This window comes from Astatotilapia calliptera, chromosome 17 (assembly GCF_900246225.1).
Source record: "Astatotilapia calliptera chromosome 17, fAstCal1.2, whole genome shotgun sequence".
In the NCBI taxonomy this organism is placed as follows: domain Eukaryota; kingdom Metazoa; phylum Chordata; class Actinopteri; order Cichliformes; family Cichlidae; genus Astatotilapia; species Astatotilapia calliptera.
In genome coordinates, this window is record NC_039318.1 from 29,883,998 (window position 1) to 29,908,651 (window position 24,654).

The 24,654-nt window shown below is 39.3% G+C and overlaps 1 protein-coding gene across 1 annotated transcript; it reads right to left on the minus strand.

The window, feature by feature from the left end:
- Positions 1 to 2,051: 2,051 nt before the first annotated feature.
- Positions 2,052 to 23,555, minus strand: ano6 (anoctamin 6). Its single transcript, XM_026147355.1, has 20 exons — positions 23,284 to 23,555; positions 14,995 to 15,065; positions 14,556 to 14,684; positions 11,779 to 11,844; positions 11,410 to 11,697; positions 9,674 to 9,787; positions 9,456 to 9,571; positions 9,225 to 9,359; positions 9,031 to 9,133; positions 8,773 to 8,833; positions 8,468 to 8,613; positions 8,250 to 8,327; positions 5,933 to 6,161; positions 5,679 to 5,848; positions 5,498 to 5,595; positions 4,901 to 5,031; positions 4,558 to 4,763; positions 4,106 to 4,305; positions 2,473 to 2,578; positions 2,052 to 2,363 (listed from the first exon to the last, which is right to left on the minus strand). Exons 1-20 carry the CDS (start codon positions 23,366 to 23,368, stop codon positions 2,190 to 2,192), a joined length of 2,706 nt encoding a protein of 901 aa, XP_026003140.1. The 5' UTR covers positions 23,369 to 23,555; the 3' UTR covers positions 2,052 to 2,189.
- Between the last annotated feature and the right edge of the window lie 1,099 nt (positions 23,556 to 24,654).

Here is a 24,654-nt window from a genome sequence, read left to right on the forward strand (position 1 = left end):
AAAATGTAGCAGAGAAACTTGACTTCTGAATTGAGATTTCTAAGAGGAATCCCTCAAAAGCAGAATGTCAAAGTAAGCCCACTTTGAAGAAGTTTAATTATACATGTAACGCCTGAGATTTATATAACAAAAATTGTGTAATTTCAACAGTATGTTTCAGTTTTACTATTTGTTGAAGAAATTCTGCTGTAGTACACGAAAGAAATCTGTCAGCACGACTTAAATAGCAAGAAATAAATAAGCTGTAAATAAGAGTTCTCTTAAAACCCCCCACAAAAACTCTGGACCCATTGCTAACACAATTTCCATAGCAGGTAGTGAAAAAGGGAACTTTTGTCATTTGTTTATCAGTTACTTACTTTGGTGTAATACCAATGGCCACGTGGGAGCTATTTATCAGTAGGGAAAACTGTGAAAAAGTAGTAAAAATTCTTAACATTTTCCAAAGCCGTCTAGTAGGCTGGATTGTCTTTGCAGGCCAGGTCAAGCCCCCCAGCCTTATGTTTGACATCCCTGCTGGTTTTAGAGTTTATTTGGTCAGGTGACCATTAAAATTAAGGATAATTTAGACAGTGCTGTGAGGCGTTCTAAGGTAGCTGCTTCTGCTAAGTATCACTGAGAAGTTTTTGCTGAGTCTTTGATTTTTGCCTTTCTGTTGTGATTTAAAGGTGCACCCCCTCATCTCAGTATAATGGCCGTGTTTAATTTTACTAATGTGAGCACTACACTTGTATTCATATCAGAGTTGAGGGCTAAATGAAATGTATGACGTAAGACACGAAATATGCTTTTTATAGATATATATAAAAAACAATTTAATGACCGTATAAAACAACAAGACAATAAAGATATTGATATATGATACTGTTACTGGTGATTATACTTACGTTCAGGACAAAGTGGATTAAAAGAGGTACTTTCATGACTGACACGGGATAACATAAAAAGGCCTGAACCATCATTTCAGAATAAAAAATGAAGTGCAGTGGTCATACACAAGACTTATATTCACCAAAGTTTTTTCATAGGATATATTATGTTTTCCCCACTTCAACATATTTTTTTATATACAAAACTTGTTGATTATTCTCCTTACTAGAACCCCCACCTCACAAAATAAACACATGTAAAGTTTAAAGGGGACAATCTCCTGCACATTTATGCCGTGCAACATTGTGAGCTCTTTAACAGAGGTGACAAAAGCATTATACCAACACTGCACATCTGCATTTTGCAATATTGGTGATTATTAAATGTGTGCGAAAGCTGTGCACACCCATGTGGAGGAAGGTGGACAGAGTGAGATGCTAAAGTGAGAACTGCTCTAGTCTGATATACCCAAAACAAGCAAAAAGAATAGCATAACTAAAAAAAATGCTTAAGATTAATGTATCCTTTGGTATGACTTGAAAGGTCATCTCTGTAACAGCCAAGAAAAATATGTGAAAGAGCTGAAAGAAGGGAAAAAAAACTAAACGATTCACAGTTGAAAGCACTGATTTGACGTCCTTACCTGCCTTTCCCCCCTTTTTGAATAAATCCGGTTGCAAAAGTCAATGCATAAAACATACAGCATGGCAATTAATTAAAAAAAAAAATCATCAATGTGCTAAATGTTACATTTTTCTTGATTTTAGTATTTGTGTTTTGGTCTTTAACGTCAAGACGGATTTGTGGTTTTTTGTAATTAAAAAAAAAAAGATTACAATTCACATTTCTTGAGCCAAAAGTTCATATTCGGCATTCTGCTGCAGCCTTTTCCACCTGTGCTGTTATCTTTATATTTAAAGAGTCAGCTAAATTTATTTCACCAGAAAAACAAGACTCTTAAAGTGCGTTTTCACCACCAAACACATCAAGGCAGTCCAGGGCAAGAAAATAGTGGTTAGGGAAGACTACACATCAGTGGTTTTTCTGGTTTTTCCGTTCGCCGTCCTGCAGTTCCTCAAGGATGGTGTTTCCTGTCAGACAGTTCATGCTTTATTAACTTGGTAATCATAATATTATTGTAGGGTCTACATTACAAGATAAAGCCCCTTGAGGTGACTGTTGTTGTGATTTGGTGCTGTATAAATAAAACTGAATTGAATACAGAGAAAAAGAACACTCTTCTTGTGACACACTTAAAAGGTTCTGCTTTCGTGTCCCATCCGTTTTCATCCACCTCCAAGTCCTTCTTTTGTAAATGCTCAGCTTTCAGTTTCAGTTTCAGTTGCCTTTAAACGTTTGGACACCAGCTTCAGGTTGGTCTCGTGGAGGATCACCTGGGTCAGGTATTTTTCCCGTTTGATTTGTTCTTTAACAGCATACGGGACGTCGGGGATTATGTAGGCCAGGATGAACTTGGTAAAATAAACAATGTGCTGCGAACACACACACACACACAAAAAAGAAGTGAACACTTCCATTGGCATGTTCTTAAATTATCCTTTTCTGACGTGATCGGTTTCTATTTATTTAGTTTCTACTCACCTCCACAACAATTATAAAAGCCATTTTGGCAGCGATCACATGCCAGTAGAACATGTTGTATTCGTACTGTCTTTGGTGCCCGGGGGGAAACCGATAATCTCGATACCTGTAAGAGAAAAGTTTTCAGTAGTTTTCTTCAAACCCGCACTGATTTGCCATACATTTGTTTCTGTATTTCTCAGCTTTAATCTTTTTTTTATGACTGCAGAATATAATTTGTCTGTGCTTGATTATATGAGTATAAGTCAGGCCACAGCTGCTCTTCACCCTTCTCCACTCTTTGGTTCGAGCTCAACAGTTTTTCAGTCGTTTCTGGAATGTTTTGAAGCTCATTTGTGTTCACACGCTACTAAAGCCCGTCTCGTCAACCTCCAGCATTACTCGGTCCATTCCTCGACTCTGATCTGGACTCTGTCTTTGCCCTGCTGAAACCAAGCCCTGCCCCCATGCCTAATACCAAAATAGCTTTGGTCTGCATTCCTCTCTTGTCCTTAGTCTGTACTCCCTCCCTCAGCTTAGTCATTCTCCTTGCATTTTTCAAGGCTACAGATAAAACTTCTTTTCAGTAAATCTTATAACTGTGATTAAATCAGGTTGTCTTGCACATACTTGCAGGGACTGTTTGCTATTTACTTGCACTTAAACAAACACATATGCGTGTACAGGTTTCTGCATGTTCATGCATATATGATCTAACTAAGGTTAAATAAAAACTCACAGTCAACTCACTTAATTGGAACCTTTTTTTCCCCAAGTTACATACATTCAAATACGCTCACTGGCCACTTCATTAAGTACATATTTTTCAACTCCTAATTAAGGTAAATATCTTATCAGCCAATAACCTGGCAGTAACTTACTGTATTTAGGCATATACACAATATCAAAACGCCCTGCTGAAGTTCAAAGTGAACATCAGGATGGAGAAGAAAGGTAATTTAAGTGGCTTTGAGTGTAATAAGGTTTTTGGTGCCCAATGGGATGATCAGAAACTGCTGATCTACTGGGATTTCCCCACACATCCATTTCTAGCTAGTTTAGAAGATGGTGTGAAGAAAATAAAATATCCAGTGAGCTGGAGGTCTCTGGGGAAAAAACACCTTTGATGTCAGAGGTGACGAGTCAGACTGCTTTAGAGTGCACAAACTCACGAGACTGGAAAAACATTTCCTGGTCTGATGAGTCTCCATTTGGAGGGTACGATTAGAACTGAGCGTAAACAACATGAAGGTATTGCTCCATCCTGCCTTTAAATCAGTTTAGGGTGCTGGTGGTGTAATGATGTGGGAAATATCTTTTTGGGACACTGAGCATCATTTAAATGTTACATCTTACCCAAATATTGTTGCTGTGGTCTTTTCTCATCATAACTAACCATGTCACAAAGCTCAAGCAATCTCAAGCCTAAAAATGACAATACATTCACTGTACTTAAATGGCCTCCACAGTTACCAGATCTAAATCCTATAATGCACCTTCATAGTGGAGTTGATCAAATCTGCTGTGTGATGTTCTTATGTCCAAATGGACTAACAAACAAAAGGTTTAAGCCCTTGTCCTTCCAGTCCACCTCGCACTATCTAGAAAGTGTGGAAGCTAATTTTAAATGAAAATGATGATTCAGTCTTTGTACCTGCAAGTGGTTAGGTTGGGAGGCGTGTGGATATATTCATCATCAACTGGGGGAAAATCGTTGGTACTGAATACCGACAGCGAGCTGTTGATGTAGCCCTTCATGGTGTTTTCAGTATTATTGCCGTAGGGGTACACTGAGAAAGACCAGTAGTAGACCAGCCGTGGGATCATGTCCGACGTGAAAGCAATGATCATGGCCTGTTGAAACAGACAAACATCAGGGCACAAAGTTAATGCAGAAAAAGCAGAAAACTGGTTGTAAAAGTTAAAATGTGAGACTTTTCTTTTTGCACAACATTTTCTTGTATTTTTGACAAACATATAGTCATTTTGGGCTGCAGATAATAACTGTGGTACAGTTATAGTAGTTAACTAAACTGAAGGGCTGAGATTGTAATCGCCTGTAAAATGAGTTAAAAAACTAGCGTTTGGGTGTAATTATCAGCTTACATTTGTTACCACAGCCAGGATAGTGATGCCTTGAAGAATGGGCTGCCAGGCTCCTATGTGCTGTGCCTTCTCTGGCACATCACGGCGAAACTGAGTGGTGATTTTCCAAGCATCAACCCGAATTTCTATTATATTGTTGAGCAGAGCCAGGGCCGGAGCCAGAGGGAAGGAGGCCACAAACAGGGTCACAAAGCCAAATTGGATGGCTGTAAGGAACAAGAGGTTTCCCAGTGCACCAGGTATTAATAAAATAATCAATTATTCTGTATATTCAGGTTCTGTTATCAACAACAGCAGCTGCAAATATAACAGACAAAGTGCCAATAATGTATTGCCATCTCACCCATCTCAAGGTATTCATAGAACAGTCCTAGTTTTGAGCTGGGTTGAAGCTGGTAGTCCTGCTCCCAGCGAGGAATCACTTTCTCCGATGTCACATGGACGCAGTGGCGATAAATTAAATTCTTCAACCACCTTGAAAGGATGGAAGAGATGGCGTAAAGTAACAGTAAGTAAGTATCGTTGCCTATTTATCTAGTCGATTTGAACACTGTTGTAAGCGACATATCGTGTTTACTGAGCTAAATCTTTCTGTGAAGTCACGACCTTTGAAAAGACATCCCTTTGTCTAAATTGAAAGAGATGCTCATGCAATTAGCAATTTTCTGTTCATTAGAGGTTTGGCAGCTGTCCAAATGGTTGACTTTTTAGTTCAAGCTTAAAATACGCAACAGATAAAAATGTAGTTGACGTATAGACCACATCAGCTCAAATGGACTGGATTTAATTGAAAAGTTCGTAGAATTGTTGAGGAAAAAGTGGGTCCATTCACTTTTCAAGCAAATGTATGTATACAGTAAAAGGACAGCTTTTTAAAAGATGGCTAGTTAGCGTTCAACCTCATCTCAACAAAAACAGGTCCTAGATTCCGAGTCCTTACGGTATCAAGACCTCCTGGATGTTGTTCCAGATGGCTTTTCCACCCATGATGATTGCCAGCTGAGTCGTCAGCTCAATCAAACAACCACCCGGATCACACTGCAAATCAAAGACACACATTGACAGCCATGGATATCTAGCTATTTACTTGGCTATGTAAACACTTTATGGACTAATAGTACCTCCTCATTTCTGTATTTTCCCAAAAGATAAACAGGCTTTCCTGGATGGCCAACTGCTTTCCCCTTTGCAAAGGCGATGTAGAAACATGAGGAGTAATAGTTGACAAATTGAAAGAGGAACATCTTCAGAGTCAAGCTGTTCTCATAGTCCGTCTTGGTTCGTGGAAGCTCTGTTATTGTGTCGGATATGAAAAGACTGTGGATTAGGTTATTTTCCATTGAGGAAAGACAGTACAGTTGGATGTTTAACTCACCGAAGTCTGTGATCCAGATGGCGACCCGCTCATATAGAATATTGAGGATCATGATTACAACAAAGCTAATCAGTGATGCTGTGACAGAAGTGGCCATCTGAGGTGTCACATACTCCTTTATTGGCTCAGCAATTGTCAAGTTTGTATTCCTCAGTTCACGAGAAAACGTAAAGAAGACAGCCAGGCGGTATACAGTGATGGCCACAACAGATGCCAGGATCAACATTATCTAAAGGACAAAATCAGTAAAATAAATAAATAAATAAATAAATAAATAAATAAATAAATAAATAAATAAATAAATAAATAAACAAAACAAAATTATTACAAATTCTTTCTGACAGTCAAGAGATGTGGGGAAAGACAGCTGGAATAGCAGGATGCTTGAAAACATGTGGAGTCAAAGAGGAAACTGTTCCATGTACCCTAGCTACTTTTATAGATCAATACTTCCTGCTCAATATTACATTGGTTAAAATGGACATTTTATTTTAAAGCAAAATTTGTTTTTTTGTGAACTGAAACCATAATATATAAATAATAGTATATAATTATTGTAAAAAGGAAGTAGTAAGTGAAATAGTTCCGTACATATCTTGCTGCAGCAAGAGTACTAACAGGGACTAGAAAGAGAGAGCAGATTTCTCCTGTTTTGGCTTCCCTTCATTGGCTTCCTGTTAAATCCAGAATTGAATTCAAAATCTTGCTCCTCACATACAAGGTGTTAAATAATCAGGCCCCATCTTATCTTAATGACCTTGTAGTACCATATCACCCTATTAGAGCACTTCACTCTCACACTGCAGGCTTATTTGTTGTTCCTAGAGTATTTAAAAGTAGAATGGGAGGCAGAGCCTTCAGTTTTCAGGCCCCTCTTCTGTGGAAGCAGCTTCTAGTTTGGATTCGGGAGACAGACACTATCTCTACCTTTAATATTAGGCTTAAAACTTTCCTCTTTGCTAAAGCATATAGTTGGGGCTGGACCAGGTGACCCTGAATCCTCCCTTAGTTATGCTGCAATAGACATAGGCTGCCGGGGATTCCAATGATGCATTGAGTTTTTCCTTTCCAGTCACCTTTCTCACTCACTATGTGTTAATAGACCTCTCTGCATTGAATCATATCTGTTATTAATCTCTGTCTCTCTTCCACAGCATGTCTTTATCCTGTTTTCCTTCTCTCACCCCAACCGGTCGCAGCAGATGGCCCCGCCCCTCCCTGAGCCTGGTTCTGCCGGAGGTTTCTTCCTGTTAAAAGTTTTTCCTTCCCACTGTCGCCAAAGTGCTTGGTCATAGGGGGTCATATGATTGTTGGGTTTTCTCTGAATCTATTATTGTACGATCTACTGTACAATATAAAGCGTCTTGAGGCGACTGTTGTTGTGATTTGGTGCTATATAAATAAAATTGAATTGAATTGAATATCAGAACAAAATTAATTGGCTTGTAGAACAAACTTTCACTACAATAATTAATTTTTTTCTTTGTGACTTTATTAGTGTCTCACAGCACTGTGGAAGAATTTTGGCCTGCTCTTCTTTACAACATTGCTTCATTTCATTGAGATATGTGGACATTTGCTTGTTTACAGTTCTGTTCAACTCCCACCACCGCATTTCAATGAGGTCTGGGACATTGTGACACCTTGATTCTTTGGTCCTGTGGTTGCAAAACAAGCCCAAACCATCACCCATCCACCGCCATGCTTCACAGTTGGTATGGGGTGTTTGTGTTGAGATGCTGTGTTTGGTTTTCTCCAAACAATTATCTTGTGGATAATAGCCAAACAGCTCCACTGTAGTCTCATCTTTACAAAAGGGATCGTTACAGAAATCATGTGGTTTGTTCAGATACAACTTTGCAAACCTAAGCTGTGCTGCCATGTTCTTCTTAGGAAGAAGATACTTTCTCCAGGCAACCTTCCCAAACAAGCCATACTCTTTTGTCTTTTCTTTGGCTTTTACTTTTATAGTAGTGCTCTCACTTGCTAATGAGCAGTTAATAGTGCATTTGACTAGCAGCACCTGGCTATATATTTAACCTCTTAATTCCTATAGAAACAATAAGGTTGTACATAGTTTTTCAAATACTGTTTCTTTGTTTGGCTTACTTTCTGTTAAATAAATAATAATCATTTTAAGGCCTCCTAAGGATTAGACGTTTTTCTTTCCATGCTGTTATGTAAAATAATAAAATTAAAAGAAGGGTATACCTTAAAAGGAGTTTATATATTGTTCTCACTATTCCTGTTGTGTATTTCTTCTTCTTTGTATAAAAAAAAAAGTAGACACAAAAAAGACATTTAATTCATGACTCACCCAGAAAATGACTGTTGTCATTCCTATCGACACACGGACACATCGTCCACAGGCTGTGTATGGCACCTTTTCCTTCACCTAAATAGCAGACATAAATAAAATGAAATTATGAACCTCAGCAACAATATTTGAAGAGGTGAAACTCACTGATGCATTGTAAATGGAGAAAATCAAAACTCAAGCTGAGATTAGCTGGAGAAAAAGTATGTGGGATTTACCCCTGTAATGGGGTTTTTCCTCTCATAGATACATTTGGCTTCATATTCTGGGCGAGGTGGCTCTTCCTGTTCCAGGAACTCCACAGTGTCCCACTCGTACTCCAGCTCTGCCTGGTAGCGCTTCCAGAACTCTAGGAACAAAGTCACTGCACAAAGCGAAACAAACACAGGAAACAACAAGCCAGGCAGTTATAAGAGAAGGAAGCGCAATATAAATAGGGTGTTCTATTAATAATACCAAAGATGATGCAAAAGCAAAGATAATAACAGAAGATAAAATCTGGTAGAAACTGTATCAAACTTACCCCAGACTGACATGAAAACTGCAAACACTAACGTCCCAAAGTTATCAAATATGCAAAGATTCTTAAAAAAGAGAGAAAGAGATAAAATTTCAATGGCAGCTGCAGCTGTGTCACAAAGTAAAACAGCAGCCACACATTTCACTATGCAAATCTGGCAACAGTGCTACCTACTGTGAGGTGAGCGCTGTGCTGCAAAGTATACTGAGCAACATTAAAGACAGGAAAAGATGCATTCAAATACAATAAAACAGAACTCACTTTCGAAGTGTTACAGGTGCTGTTTAATGTCCAGTATTGGCACGTGTCACACTGTGGACACATGACTATTTTTCCCCCAATATCAGGGTCGCACACTTCTTTGCTGCAGCATTTCAAAGACACAAGACAGACCATTAAAGAGCATTTTTTTAAACATTTAAAATCATTAAAGAGAAATAAATTGTTTGTAGTACCTCCAGGTGCTGGTGTCCCGGGTATAGTACCCGTAGATGAAACAGCCGATCCCAACAACAGCAGCCCAAGTGAGCATTCTCGTGTAGAAACCCAACCAGGCAAAGTAGATGCCAATCTTCTCCCCGTAGTAGTTCCTGTCAATAAAAATAATTAGAGTTATTAATAATTACTACTAATTTTTCTTGAACAAACAGAGAAGACAATTTTTTATGCACAGAAAAAAGATTTACCGTATGAGGTCCAGCGGTTGGATCTTGTAGAAGCTTTTGGGATGAGCCCATTCTTCATAGAGCAGGTATCTTTCATTGGGACACTCTGGTTCTTGGGACTTGACATTGAACCGACACTGACATGACGAGCAGTGAAGCCATTAACATAACATAGTACAGCTTGGCTAAACAAGACAATACGCAGTATGCAAAATAAAGCAGAAAATATTGTGGCTTACATCGTGGATGGGATAGGCCGCTTTGTAAACTCCACTGTCCAGCAGTTTGGTGATGCCAAACTTCTTTATGTTGCCTCGTATGTCATAGGGGGCTCGGCTCAGGATGTAATACGCCTAAGAAAAGAGAAAGAGTCAAAAAGTTATCATTCTACTATTTTATAATACATTGATTTTTTTCTTCATAGACAAAACCATCTCTGTCAATCTAAAAGGAGCTCTTGACTTTTTCAAATCAAATAAAAAACTATAAGATAATTATATAATTTCTAACAACGGATATTTGTTATTTTATTTAAATGGGTGTCTCAAGTGTTCTAGGTTTGGAATCATCACTTTGGAAAAATAAACTAATGAGGAAATTGTCCAATTGCATGCAGTTCTTTCCGTACTGCAGTTGGGGAAAAAACTGGATTCGACAGAGCACCCTGCGTCTCTGACCTCTTTGCATTTAATCATTAGTTATTGTATATCTCTGGCTCTCTTCCACAGTGTGTGTCTTTTGTCTTTTTTGCCTCCTCTAACCCCCAACCAGCAGATGACTCCTCCTGCTTGAGCCTGGAGGTTTCTTCCTGTTAAAAGGGAGTTTTTCATTCCCACTGTCGTCAAGTGCTTGCTCAAAGGAGGTCATCTGATTGTTGGGGTTTCTCTGTATTATTGTAGGGTCTTTACCTTACAATATAAAGTTCCCTGAGGCAACTGCTGTTGTGATTTGGTGCAATATAAATTCAGTTTAACCAGAGCAGATCACCTTCCTCCACCTCTACTCCAACATCCTCCTCTGTCACACAAACCCTCTGCATGTCCTTCTTCTCTATGGTCTTGCTCTTTTCCTCCTGCCTCCCAGCTCCATCTTCAACTTTGAACAATGTGTCCACTATCCCTCCAAATGCAGAAACCACCTTCCTCTCTAGTTTTGTCTCCAAACTGTTCAAACTGTTGTCTATTTGACATACTCATTTCTAATCCTGACCATTCTGGTCACTCCAATGAAAATCTGAACATCTTTAACTCTGTTACCTCCAGCTCCACCCCCTGTATTTTTGGAAGTGCCATAATCTTCAAACCATACATCATATCATCTTGTAAATCTTCCTTTTCACTCTTGCTGCTGTGCTTCTATCACAAATCACCCCTGACACTCTTCTTCACTTGCCTTGTGCACTGCCTGTTGCCTTGGATGCTTGAACCCAGGTATTTAAATCCATGTACATTTAATATCTGCACTCTTTAAACTTTAACATTTCCACCCGTCTCTTTCTCAGTCGCACATGCATTCAGTCTTGGCTCTACTGATCCCATGTATCCGGTGCATACCTCCACCTCTCCAGAGTCTCTTACGCCTGTTTCCTTACATACCACTTCAAAATAAATTGTTATGACAGCAAACCATTACTAAATCATTCACCTAGGAGCATAAAAGTTTTTGTTCTTGGTCCAAACTTGTATTTTCCAGTCCTGCTAACTTTTTCTCCACTATTTTAATGTGCGATTTGTGAAAGTATACGTAATATGTTGTACATAAGACTTAAACCACAAATTCATGGAAAAAGTTAAGTTAAGTTTTAAGATGACTATTATTTCAAATCAAGTTCCTTTAAAATGAAGGCATTTTAAGGTTGTCTGTGAACCCTGACTTTAGTGATTTTAACATGAAATCCATAAATCCATTGACATATTTATGTGTAGGGAGAGTTGCAGGCAGCCTGAACTTATGGCAGCTACATGGAACAACCTACCATCCTGCTCCTCATCGATGGAGTGAAGAAGAGATCTTTGTCCTTGATACAGAAGAGATCTTGTCGATCCTTCTCAAAGGGGGCGGTGAAGAACTCGGACTCCTTACTGATCAGTTTCTCATCGGGATAGAAGTGCTTGGTGATGCAGGAGAAAAAGCGCAACGGGGAGGGGCGGGCCGGCATGTCGTTGGGCTGTATGGGAAGCTTGATATGCAGGACCTCGGCATAGGTGCACAGCACATCCCATGGCATGTGAACTTTCAAAAACATGAGTTTTTCATCTAAAACCTGCAAACAAAGAGAGAATTCAGTTAAAGTAAGAGATACGGGGACAGAAACAGTAACCTCCAGGCAAGGACATCCACTTACAGACTGTGTGGCCTCCAACTCCATGCCCATCTTCATCAGGCTGGCCTCAAAGTATTCTCGCCGTCTCTAAAGAATAAGACAATAAAAAAATAAATATCAAATGCAAATTAATCGCTGGATACAGCAGATACTTTCATGGCCCCTTTAGTTGACTGATTTATGTATTTATTATTCAAAAAGATGTACTAAAAACTCGATATAATACTGTAATACTGCATCATGTTGCTCTCCTGGTGCAGGAACTGCGCTCTGTCTTCGGTGTATTCATTTGGTGAATAATTTGGTATCGCTAAATTGTCACATTCAGCACTTCATGGACACTTTCAAGGAACTGTTAATGAAGCAAAGCTAAAAATAGCTTCAGTCTTTATTACTGCTAACTTTGTTAGCAGAAAGATTACTCATTGAGAAACAGGAAATACCACAATTGCATGCGATGTATATAGACAATCATAATAATTCCATTTAACCAACAGCATGTCAAAGAACCACACCTTCCCAGCAGTCAGAGCAGAATAAAGTTAAGCAACCTGTGTTTGACCAAAGTTATGCTCTGGAACAACAAAGTTAATCGAGTGACTTTTAGAGACTCTCCGCTTGCTGGATTTCTTATGAATATAATGTTTCCTCAGTTCTAACAGACTTAGGAAATTTCATTTCCTGTCATGTGCTAAACAAGGGATCAAAATAGGGAAGATATCAAGATATGCTACAGATTCCAAACAGGAAAGCTCCCAGTAAGCTGCTACAGAGCTAAAGGGATGACTAGACAAATGTTAAAGGGAGACAATAAATGCAAGGAGTAATGTAGCAAGTGGAAACAAGGGAAGTAGAACTAAACATAAAGTGCAAGTGGCAAGACTATCAAAAGGAAAGAGGAAGCAACTAAACACAGAGACAATGACCCTGACATCTGAACCTGACACAGAAAGGAAAGGCTAAAAAAAACCCTCGAGACCAAACCAAACAACCTAAAGCAGAATAGTAACTGAAATCAGCATTAACGGAAACACAGAACTCAAGATATTCAGGAACGAGTCAATCAAGAATGAACAGTCAAACTAAGAAACAAACGTAACATTAACGAATAGAGAGGAAATCTCTAGTCCGCAAACTGAGTCCAAAGCCCAGGACTGTGATACTTCTAGTAACTTTATAGGCAAATCTTTTCCAAGGAACTCAGTAAAACTGGCTGATCGGCTTTTACGGACTTGGAGCTGGGTTGCAGCTGTCTACACCCACTGCCTGTATTTATTCACAGCTCTCATCTCAATCAAGTGGAAAACATGTGGCACTTCTTTTCTAACAACAACATATTCATTTCCAAGCATTATATTATATACAAACCTGACTGTAAACCTGTTGTGAAAGAGGACAAACAAGCCTGGATATGCCAGTTCATCCTTCAGTCTAATACTAATAACAGAAACCAGACCAGGAAGAGTTGGTCTTCTTTCTTTCTATTTTTCCTTCTCTTCAGTTACAAACCAACTGACTTTGTTTTGTGGCGGTTTAACATTTTTGCACCACAAAATCTAAAAACATAAATTAAAAATTACTCATGGCCAAACAGATCTGTTCTGATGATGAACTTTGAGCATCTAATTGAAAAAATGATGCTCTTCATTAGCTCTCTCAAGGAATATAGCCAGGAGCACCTCACAGTCAGAATCTAATGCTTCATATCCTGGATAAATAATATTTACAGACAGAGGGGAATAATGTGAAGCCACAGACTGACAGACTAATCCAAGTGCAAACAAAAACTCCATTTACAAATAAGAAACAGACTCTGCCATTTGTATGAGTAATAAATCAAACACTGAGAAAATTTTGGCTATATACATTCGCCTGCATGCACTCTGTGTATACGTTATGATGTTAGATTATTCTATTAGAAGAATGTTGTTATATAACTCATTAGGACACATAAAATGCAGTCAGATCTTAAAGTTAAAACGAAGGCATTCAGATAAAACCCATTGGGAATCGAACCAGAGAGTCACTGGTGAAAAGAATAGACGCTCAGAGATCAAATGTCAATACTAACACTCTAAATCTAACATCATAACTACTCTCCATGGATTCTGAATGCTGGCATAGCAGGCTGTTTGCAGTCCCCGAGCCTTTAACACCACTGATCACACCGGTCTTATATGACAGGTTGTTGAACTAGGTTGGCATCACTTTTCTTAAATGGTTTTCATTATATTCTGATAGCTAAAAATCATTAATAGCTAAATATTCTCACTAGAAGCGCTTTGGTCCAACTCTCCAACTATCTGCTACTCTCCTGGCCATCTACTTAAGAGCTTTAAAGGCATCTCATATGTTACTATGTTGACGATGACAACCTTAACATTACCATTAACAGTTGGATATCTTTAAATGTCCTCCATTGCAATTCTTTTTCACCCGGACAGCTTCTTGAAGGTCAGTAATCACACTGACATAACAGCTAGGCTTGCCCGCACTCACACGTCACCTCGATTCTTGCTTCCCTTCACCAGCTTCCAGTGAAATTTAAAATTGATTTTATCATTTTACTAATGAGATATAAAGACCCGTATATCCAGGCTCCCACATACATACCAGAAACCACCGTGTTTTACAAAGAACTATGCAAATTAAGCTTTTTATTACTATAATGTCATCTCTCTGCTATGCACTATTTACTCCACTTCGCACCGTTTGCAGTACACCCAGTACCTTTGGATTTAATGGCATGGTGCGTTTTACTAAAATGCTCAATAAGGTTAAAAGAAAAACAAGCTTACCTTGCGTCTCTGGAACACATGCCTCTTCTCATATTCCTTTTTGTCCTCATCTTCATACGCCAGGACAAAGTCAATCCTCCTAACACCATCATTGAAGAACAGGGAGTCTGGTTTGTCATTAAACCCTACCTGAGGGGAAAAACAAGGCTCACTGGGTAAATCTACAGGATGAAACTCATACTCCTCTTCCTCCATAACGTCATACTTGTTGAACATAATCACAAGTAAATGTCCAGCTTGGAGACAGTCGCAGCAGAAACAATGTTAACGCTGACCTGGACCTGCCTATTCAACGTGTAACGTAGGTCAACAAACACTGTAACGCCCTGCTCTCCTCTCCCTCCCCCTCTCTCACCACACAGTCCGACCCACTAAGTTTCAGTAAAGCTCATAATATTATGTTAGGGGTTTAATGTTACTTCATTGTCTGTTGACTCACCTCTTGTGCTTTAATTACGTTTCCTCCTTCTTTGATAGAGTGATAAGTTGGTAAAAACTCCTCTGGGTATACTGCAAAAAAAAAAAAGAAAGAAAGAAGAAGAAGATTGCATATATAAATAGGAATGCAAATGCAACAATGAACAAAGAACAGACATGCAGTTTTGGACAGAGGTTTGCATAAACTTATCATGGGCATGAATATCAGGGAATTTGGGGCTTTTAATGATTTCTTTGGCTTGTTCTTTCTCCAGAGTGGAATGATGATACAGCATTCATCTTTAAAAACAAGAGTGTGGTGCACAAGTTTGAGTTTCTTTTGGATTTTCTCACAGAGTAAAAATTATATATACAGACTCAAATATTCAGATACTCAAATTAGAGCAGGGCAATATAGCCAAAAATATTTATCACGATATACATTTGAAAATTTGCGATAACGATATAACTGACAATATAATTGACACTAGACAAAATACTTTACAACTCCACAACTTTATTAGTGGAAAAAAAACCCATCAATGTATTTTCACTTAAACAAGCAGCTGTTTTTTATGTGCATTAAAGTTATATAAAAATGTAACAGTGCAAATTCCTTGCTGTCAGTTTAACCAAAATGCATTTCCAGTGGAAATTGGCCGACATATCCTCAGCATAACCATGTATAAGATCCACAAAACTTAGAAAGAGGTTATACACACACAATATGGTAATATTATGTTGAAGCACAGTACGTATCACTCCGAGAGGCTCCTGCCTACGATAGCCGTAATGCTCCGACAATCCATCAAGCGGTGCGGCTTCGTAGCTTAGCAAAGTCGTACTAAAACGTCTGACAGATTTTCGAGCGCTGTGTACCACATAAAATCGTTTCGAGGTCAGTAAACACAACCAGAATTCATACATAAGGCACACGGGATTATAAGGGGCACTGTCGATTTTAAGAAAAAATCAAAGGATGTATTTTAAGTGTGTCGTATTTTCCAAAAAACACGGTAATAACGACGGCCCGCTAGCATGCGCTACCAAAAATAGTGCTTTGTTGTGTATCTGATGGACGAAAGATAAACCAGTTCCACACCACTAAAGTTGCAGCATTTTTACAAACCAGTTCTGGTTCATCCGTTTCATTCAGTGATCCGCTTTCACTCTTCTCATTTCCCGTCGCCGGCACGCTTTTTCCTCCATGTGCATATGAAAACAAAGGCACTGCGCATGCGTGTTTTACCCATATTCTATCGCGATATTTCATTTTCTTATCATTGCCCAACATTATACCAGTATTACCGTGAATGGTATGATATGGCCCAGCCCTAACTCAAATATATAAATGCGCTTCAATCTTTTAATAACTTGGCAGAGGTTATGTGATTGTGATTGACTAGAACTGGTAAATGGACTGGTTGGGTGAATGAGGATTCACCATTCATATAAGCACTTTTAACAGTGGTTAATTGCTTTCTGTTTAACATTCACACTCCGATGGATGCATCATTGAGCAACTTGGGGTTAGTATCTTGCCCAAGGATATTTTGCACATAGACTGAAGCGCCAACCGATTAGTGGATGACCTCCTCTACCTCCTGAGCTACAGCCACCCCAAAATGGTAGTTTCTCTTTGCTAGCACAGAAATAATTTGTTTTTGTCAGCAATCTTGGACCAATACTTAAAACAAAATTGAAGGAACTCTGAAAATCTAAGTGTCAGTCCTGGGTCAGTGACCCAGTGTTTTGAATTTAGTTTTTTCATTTTTGTTTTCATCGTGGTTCATGACTATTAGGGGTTTGGTTTCTGTTTTGTATTTCTAGATCTTTAGTTCTCCTGGCTTTGTGATTTCTAGTTCTTCGGTTTAATTCTGCCCTCATGTTTATTCTCTTGTTCCCCTGTCGGTCGTGTCTCATGTCATTCCTGTCCCTGTACTCCGTGTTCCCTCTGTTCAGTATCAAGTCTGTGTCTCTCTGTGCCTGTCCTGGTCCCACGTCTCCTGTCTGGTCATCTCTGTCCTTATGTTCCCTCTGTTACCGTATCAGTATTATCGTAGTGTTAAGCTTGTGTCTCTGAGTCCGTGTCTGTGCGTACATGGTGTATTTCCTGTTTTATTTTGATAGTCTGTCTCCTATGCCAGGGTATCTAGTTTTGCGTTCCCTCGTCTCATTATGTCTGATTTGTCCCAGCTGTGTTTCTTCCTGTTTCCAAATCCTCACTTCCTGCTGTGTTTTCAACCCTCATTTTCCTGTAAATTTCCTCACTCTTAGTTCTGGTTTGTTTCCTCAGGTTTTCTAGTTTTAGGTTTCAGTGCCCAGTTTAGTGTCTAGTCCCGTATTGGTGATTTGAGTTTGTTTGGTGATGTTATTTCTATGAAGAATTTTCCCAGCAATAAACCTGCACTCTGAGTTTAACTCGCTAGTCTTGACACTAAGGAGGAAAACTGTCATTGTCACTAACTGTCACAACTTTGGAAAGACATTTCTAATTAATTGCAGATTCCAAGATCGTGCAAATGCTCCCTTCATTTCCCCAGATTTGAAGGATAGGTCGGGTGTATACTTCGTGGCCCAACCTATCCAGGAATTCATAGCGCGGCCCTGCTCAGTTTCCAACAATGGCGGAAGCTAGTTAGTTTTAATATTACTCTTATTATTCTTTCTGGGTCACAAAATAAACGTTTAACATATTTTCAGGCGAGAATGTAGCTGTGTAAACTTCAAATATTTGCTCAGTTTATCAAGACACCGCATATTTTCAAAAGCGCTCCGATGTTTTCGGAGGCGTTTGTTACTCACCAGCTTGATAGCTAGCCGGGGCTTAAGGCTCACTAGAGCCGGTGAGAACACCGGACTCCCGGTGTTGTGCCAAAAAGTGATTTCCAATGTTTCCGTGTGTTTTTTATGTGTAATATTGTTATGTATGTTGCTAAATAAACTTCGGTGAACAGGTATTACAAAGGGGTTATATATAAAATTAAAAATTACCTGTTTCTCAAGTATCTTTGTAACTGTGTTATTGTACTTACATTATAATCAACCACCTTCCTTTTGTCCACTTAAAATATCTTAACAAAACAATTTTTGCATTTGTTGCAATTTCAACTGTCCTCTTGGCCAGATTACTCTTAAAAGAGACATTTTTAAAGTAAACAAGAATTTTTTTTTTAACTGCATAAATAAAGGATACATAAAAGTCACTGCCAAAAACTGATTGCAGCTTCTACCTTGTTACAGGAATGGTAAATGGCCTGTATTTGTATAGTGCTTTACTTAGTCCCTAAGGACCCCAAAGCGCTTTACACTACATTCAGTCATTCACCCATTCACACACTGGTGATGGCAAGCTACATTGTAGCCACAGCCGCCCTGGGGCGCACTGACAGAGGCGAGGCTGCCGGACACTGGCGCCACCGGGCCCTCTGACCAGCACCAGTAGGCAACTGGTGAAGTGTCTTGCCCAAGGACACAACGACTGAGACTGTCGGAGCCGGGGCTCGAACCGGCAACCTTCCGATTACAAGACGAACTGCCAACTCTTGAGCCACCAAATGTTGTTTGTTGCTCAAGGTGACTTGATATAATTCATGAGGGATATATTTGAAATATGTTTCACCAACAAGTTTTTGGCAAATACCGGAAATCAGTTTTTGGCACAACATCAGCAAATCGCTTTCAAACCCACGGCCGTCTTTCGCTACTCGGGTTAAACATATATAAGTCAGTTACATAACTTAATGTTATTGTTTGGCTTTTTTCAGTATATTATTTGTTCAAAGCAGACAACTGATTATCAGAAGTGTGAGATGCTCGAGAATATACTCCGGTGTCCTGTTATATTTTAGATAGCAAGGAGCAGACGGCTGAGTTTATTAAACTCATTAAAATGTAATAAACTATCATCTTGTCTTTATTTTTAGTTAGCACATACCTTAAACACTTAAAGCTGTAAGCTAATGATAGTTATATAAGAGCAGATGCATGCTAGTGCAATAAGCTGTACGTTGTACGTCCAGTGGATGCATGATCTGATTAGTCGACTAATCGCAAAAATAATTGGTGACAAGTCGACTATGAAAATAATCGTTTGTGGCAGCCCTAGTTAGGATTTTCAGGAGAACATACAAACCAAGGCTAAACACTGCTTTGAACTGGAAACTGCTGGTACACCACAGTAGAGTCTGTTTTGCATTGCCGTTGACTGAGAGGAGGTGCAAGGTCAACTGAAATTTGCACCTGCCCACATAAACCAGATTACACCTGGCGAAAGGTTTTATGGTCTGAAGGGGAAAAGTTGTATAGCCATGACAGCAATGACAAGAGGTGTGCTTGGAAGAGTAAAGGTGAGGCTGTCAAACCCAAGAACACTGAACACGCTCTGGGGGGCTGTTATGCTGCCAGCGGTACTGGTGCATTACAAAAAGTGGATGGAACAATGAAAAAGGAGGACTAGCCCCAAATTCTTTAACTTTACCTCAAATCTGTGGCTGAATTATTGAAACAATTGGGTGTTATATGTGTGTAATTTTCACCATGTGTAACCAGTTCTTGTTTATTTTAAAGCCATTAAATATGCATGCTGTAAAATCATTCCAGCCAGATAATTCACTGAAAGCCTGAAATTATCCATGTCCAGCCAAACATCCAAATGTCCATGATTAAGTGGATGCAGACTAAGTACTGCAGAAGATGCATTACTAGCAGATTATATAGATTTTATATTCTAGCTTTTTTTCCAGAAAAGATTTGTACAGAGAATGTATGGACTTCTGTTGCATTTATAGCACAGAATTTATGCTGCTACTATTTCTCTTTTAGTCTTTTAGTTGCAGTTTGACCTGCATCTCATGTTTGTCCTAATACATATCTTTGTCAGCCACAACAGAGAGGATGAGTGTGTCTGTACGCCTGCTGGGGCATGCACATAAAAACAGACACGGGTGTTCATATGTCTGTGAGGAGATTTTGATTTAATTGGAGTTCCACAAGATAAAATCATGGGAGGGCGCAGCTGTGAAGGCAATGACAGATATGGACTGAAAGCACGGTTACAACGCTGTTCTTTTACAGCGTTGTCATATGGTCATAAACCTGTTATGAAAGGGCTGATGCTCATATACAACTTTAGCAGAATAGCGCTTTATGACTTACAGTTCAGAATGGTCCTCATATATCTCTATATCCGAACTCTCTGTCACTCCAGTGTCTGAAACAGGCCATTTTGGGTCTCGTCCCTTTAAGTTATCTTTGACCAACAGGTGGGTGGGGACAGCCATGACTAAGTGAGGGGATTCCCCTTAAAGTAGAATTAAACAAACATAAAAAACAGAATAAAAGTGTGTGCCCTAAGCTTTTGACTCATAAGGACTGGATGCACATTATCTGACCTTATTTTGTGAGACTTTTGGCCATGTTTAATGTAACTATCTCTCATACTACAGCAAAAATGTGCCAGAGAATAAGGAAAAGCATGTGTGCCCTTTAAACTAAATGTGTCTAAAATATCAGTTTAGCCCATAAACTACAGTAGGTAAATTATGCTCTCTAATAGGTGTACATATATGTTTATGCATATACTACTGATTATAACAGTTCTGTATAGTTAAGTACAGTACAGTAACTTATAGTTACACTGAGTTAAGGTCCTACAGTACAAATGGTTTAGTCACCTAAGGTAAACAAAGCAAAAGGTAAGATCCCATATATTATATTAAGAAGGTATCTACTTATAGGAGCTTATTGTTGATGGAAATATGCATCAGTAGGCTGAAAGAGCAGTTATTCTTGAACGTTTTTTCTGGCATTCCCCACTTTAGAGCCCAGAAACAGCTCACATACTCCACCCAACCACTTTTTCAGATGCTGTAGAAAACAACTGAAGTTCATTTTCAATTAAATCAGTGAACTCTTGTTTGTTTTGCCTACAAAATGACTCAACTGGAGCTTCATTCCCTATTCCATTCCAGCTTTTTATTCCCCACCAGTCTACAGCATTCTTAAGGACTACTGACCCGCTTTTCTTTAACCTTTGTTTTCCACTGAGTTATAGCTAATGCTCTAGCTCTGCAGTGCTCACTGAAGCACCACAGACTGCTTTTCACTTCCTTTAACATCACACTCTCTCGCTGATTTATTGCTTGCACAAAACGTCCTACTCACCACAATTGTTCTATGAATCCCCTGATACAAAATAGAAATTCCGCTGCTCAACATACATACTTTCCCACCACAGACTACGTCAAAACAAGAAAATACATAATAAAAATAACACTGCAGCCTCTCCCATTTGCCTCATAAATCTTTTGTCCCTTATTTCAAAAAAACAGATGACCTAAAAATCGAATATGGGAAGTCTTGCAGTGTTTCCATATAAAGTGGAAAAGAAAACTAACTGGAGACAGATGTTGTTTTCATAACACAGGCCATAGTAACATGCTTAGGGAGCGTGAGGAAGAAACACTGCTCTTAAAATCAACAATTTCTCCTTTGAAAGTCTTCAAGCAGGCTCACGGTCTGACTTCTATACTGCAGTCATCCCACAAAGTGCAGTGACATAACATACAGCCCGGGTTTTAAGCAGTTCAGACAGACACACATTCATCTGAAATCGTCAGTCTCCGAACACAAACGCTGTTACAGAACCTCTGCAACCATAACTGATTCAGAAAGTGTGAGTCATTTGAAAAGCATGCAACTGAAATCTTTTATTTTGTCAGAAACCACTAACCCAGTCGCAGGCTACTTCCTTCCTTAGAGTACATCCGACACATCAATGTACAAAAAAGAAAAAAGAAAAAAAAAGGCACATGTAACAATGAGAGGAAAATGGATTATTCCTTAAAAGAAAAAAAACAGCTTTTGAAGCATTGTGGTGCCTAGGTATGTGACCTTAAGGCGTACATAATAATAATTTTGAATGGTAAAAATGGTAAATGGCCTGTATTTGTATAGCGCTTTACTAGTCCCTAAGGACCCCAAAGCGCTTCACACATCCAGTCACCCACCCATTCACACACTGGTGATGGCAAGCTACATTGTAGCCACAGCCACCCTGGGGCGCACTGACAGAGGCGAGGCCGAAGATGGTTTAAAAAAAAAGGTATCTTACGAAACGGCAGGAGTTGCTTTTCTGCTCGATCTCAGGGGACGTTTCACAACAGATAAGAATCGAGCACCAGCTCTATTGCAAGTCAGGACACAAATATGGCTGTATATTTTCATGAAAACCAATAAATAATTATTGGTTTTCATGAAAAGTGCTTAAACCTGATTTTCTCATCTTCGTTCGTAAAATGGGTACATCCGGTGCACCTTCAGCAACTGTGCCTGTATTGAGATCAAGCATCATGCTTACTCAAGCATAAAAAAGAAAGCTGGGTAAGAAGCCAAAGTGACTGACACCACCTCAACCACAGCCAGTGTGACCATTTTACATTTGACGTTCATTAAGACTACTTTGTTGGTGAATGCACTGACCACCACAGTCCTGTAAAATGATTGTAATGAAACGAACCCTCCATTAGACTAGAGTGCCTTTACAGTGAGATGCTCTTCATGATCTATTTTATGATCTTATCTTATGATCTATTATCTAAGACATCAGTGAACAAAGGGAGAGAGAAAAAACATGTCATCGATAGGCCTGCGTCACTTTAGATGAGACAGGTATGATATAGATTTCATAGAAACACTGCAGCAGAATCTACTCTGGGTACAGAGATGAAGACGAGCCCAGGAGACATTCTGTTCAGCAGCGGAGTTATGGTTTCGGTTTGCAGATTCAGGAATGTGAAAAAATCCGAACAACAAAAGCTCGCTGAGAGGTGTTTCTGTGTGGTAGCAAGGTAGATCTAGGAATACCGAGAAACTATAGTCATTTGTAATCTTGGATTCTTGGAGATGTCCGAAGCTGTATTGTGCACCACACCTCCACTGGTGCTCAATTGTCTCTCTGCACATGCCCATTCCTGATCAATCTGTAACACTGCACACCGTCATCTATCCTTGAGCAACACTGTATTTGCGCCATACTGGGACTACATATTATAGAGTAAAAAGTAAATATCTTAACTATACCGGAGTGCAGAATACATAAGAGAAAGGGGACTTTGTTTAAAGGAGTTACAATAGTAATAATTTCTCCACTACAGAGTAGCAAAAGATGAGTTCCCGGAGATAACGTGGCCTAAGAATATCGACAGCTGTCTCGATAAGGACCCACAGCATCACGAGGATAAAACCCAGACCGAGTCCGCGCTCCGGAATAGCATGCAGACAACTGTTGCAAAAGACCATGTTCTCTCACCAACTTCCTCTTCTATCATGCCCAGCTCTATATCCCCCAGATCCTCCATGTCGGACTCCATCTCGAGGATGTCGTGGTCGCTCATAGTCCTGCCGACAGCTCCAGTGTCATCACTTCCCAAACAAAAAGTTAAAAACAAAACAAAACTACACACCCGGAAACCAACAAGCGTGCCGATTCTCACTTTGATTTCAAGGCACAGCCTCCGCGCATTCTTGCTTCAGTTCACAGCGTTGGTTCAGTGCGCGTAAAGTTTTCATGCAGTGACTTGTACGAGTGTGAAACGGGTGGGGCTGGAGGGGGGCGGGGGAGGAGGAGGAGGAGGAGAGTGTTCAAATAAAAGTTGGTTATCTGACGCTGTGTAGCTTTCTTCTGGTTTGTACCCATCAACATTTTCATAATTAATAATTCTGCGCATGGACCTCAGCTCTCCAGGCCTTGACCAGATACTTGTTGATATAATTCACATTCAATTTAAGAGAAAATCTTCTATCAGTTACACAACTTTCTATAAAAAAAAGTCTCCAGTGTTGTTTTCCCCTCTAATGAAACTTTTTATTAGCAACTACAGTAAACAATGTCAGCAACTAATACAGGGACAGGGGAGTAAATATGTAATGTAATCTTTTATCATAATGCTCTGTTTCTTTTTTAAATGCTATAAACTGTTTGGAGTGACTGCATTTGGGTTTGCGGATATGATACAGCGCTGCGAAGAAGTAATTCCAGAGAATCTCAACGTGATTTAAGTCCAGATTTTGATCAGATCACTTCAAAACACTTTATTTAACCTATTTATTTAACCTATTTAACCTACATAACCCAGGTGTCTTCTGGCAAATGTGGGACAAGCCTCTGTGGTTTTATTCTTGGAACTCTTCCATGGATGCCATTCCTTCCCAGCCTCTTTCTAATTGTTGAATCATGAACTCTGACCTTAACTGAGGCGAGTGAGGCCTGCAGTTCTCTTGATGACGATTTTTGTTTTCCTTTTTTTTTGTCTTTAAGCCAGTTTGCCAAAAAAAAAAAAAAGAGAGAGAGATTGCCAATATTTATATGGGCTTTTTTTGCCCATCCCCAGTGGCTCCCTGTGGCTTTGACTAAAACAAAAACAAAAACCCCTAGATATTATACTTAAAAATAAAAATAATAGTATTTACTTTACATTTTTTAAAGACATTAAGCTGCTATATGTTTTGTTTATTTATTAAGGTATCATACTTCTAATTTCTTTGCACAAATACAAGTTGGATTGAAAGTGTGCCCTTAGATTTTTAGGTGGGCTCTTGAAACAGGGGGCTCCAGGTAGGTGGTGGTGCATATGGTACTAAGGTGTCAGAGATGTAGCTGGGAGGAAAGGCCTTAAAAGTT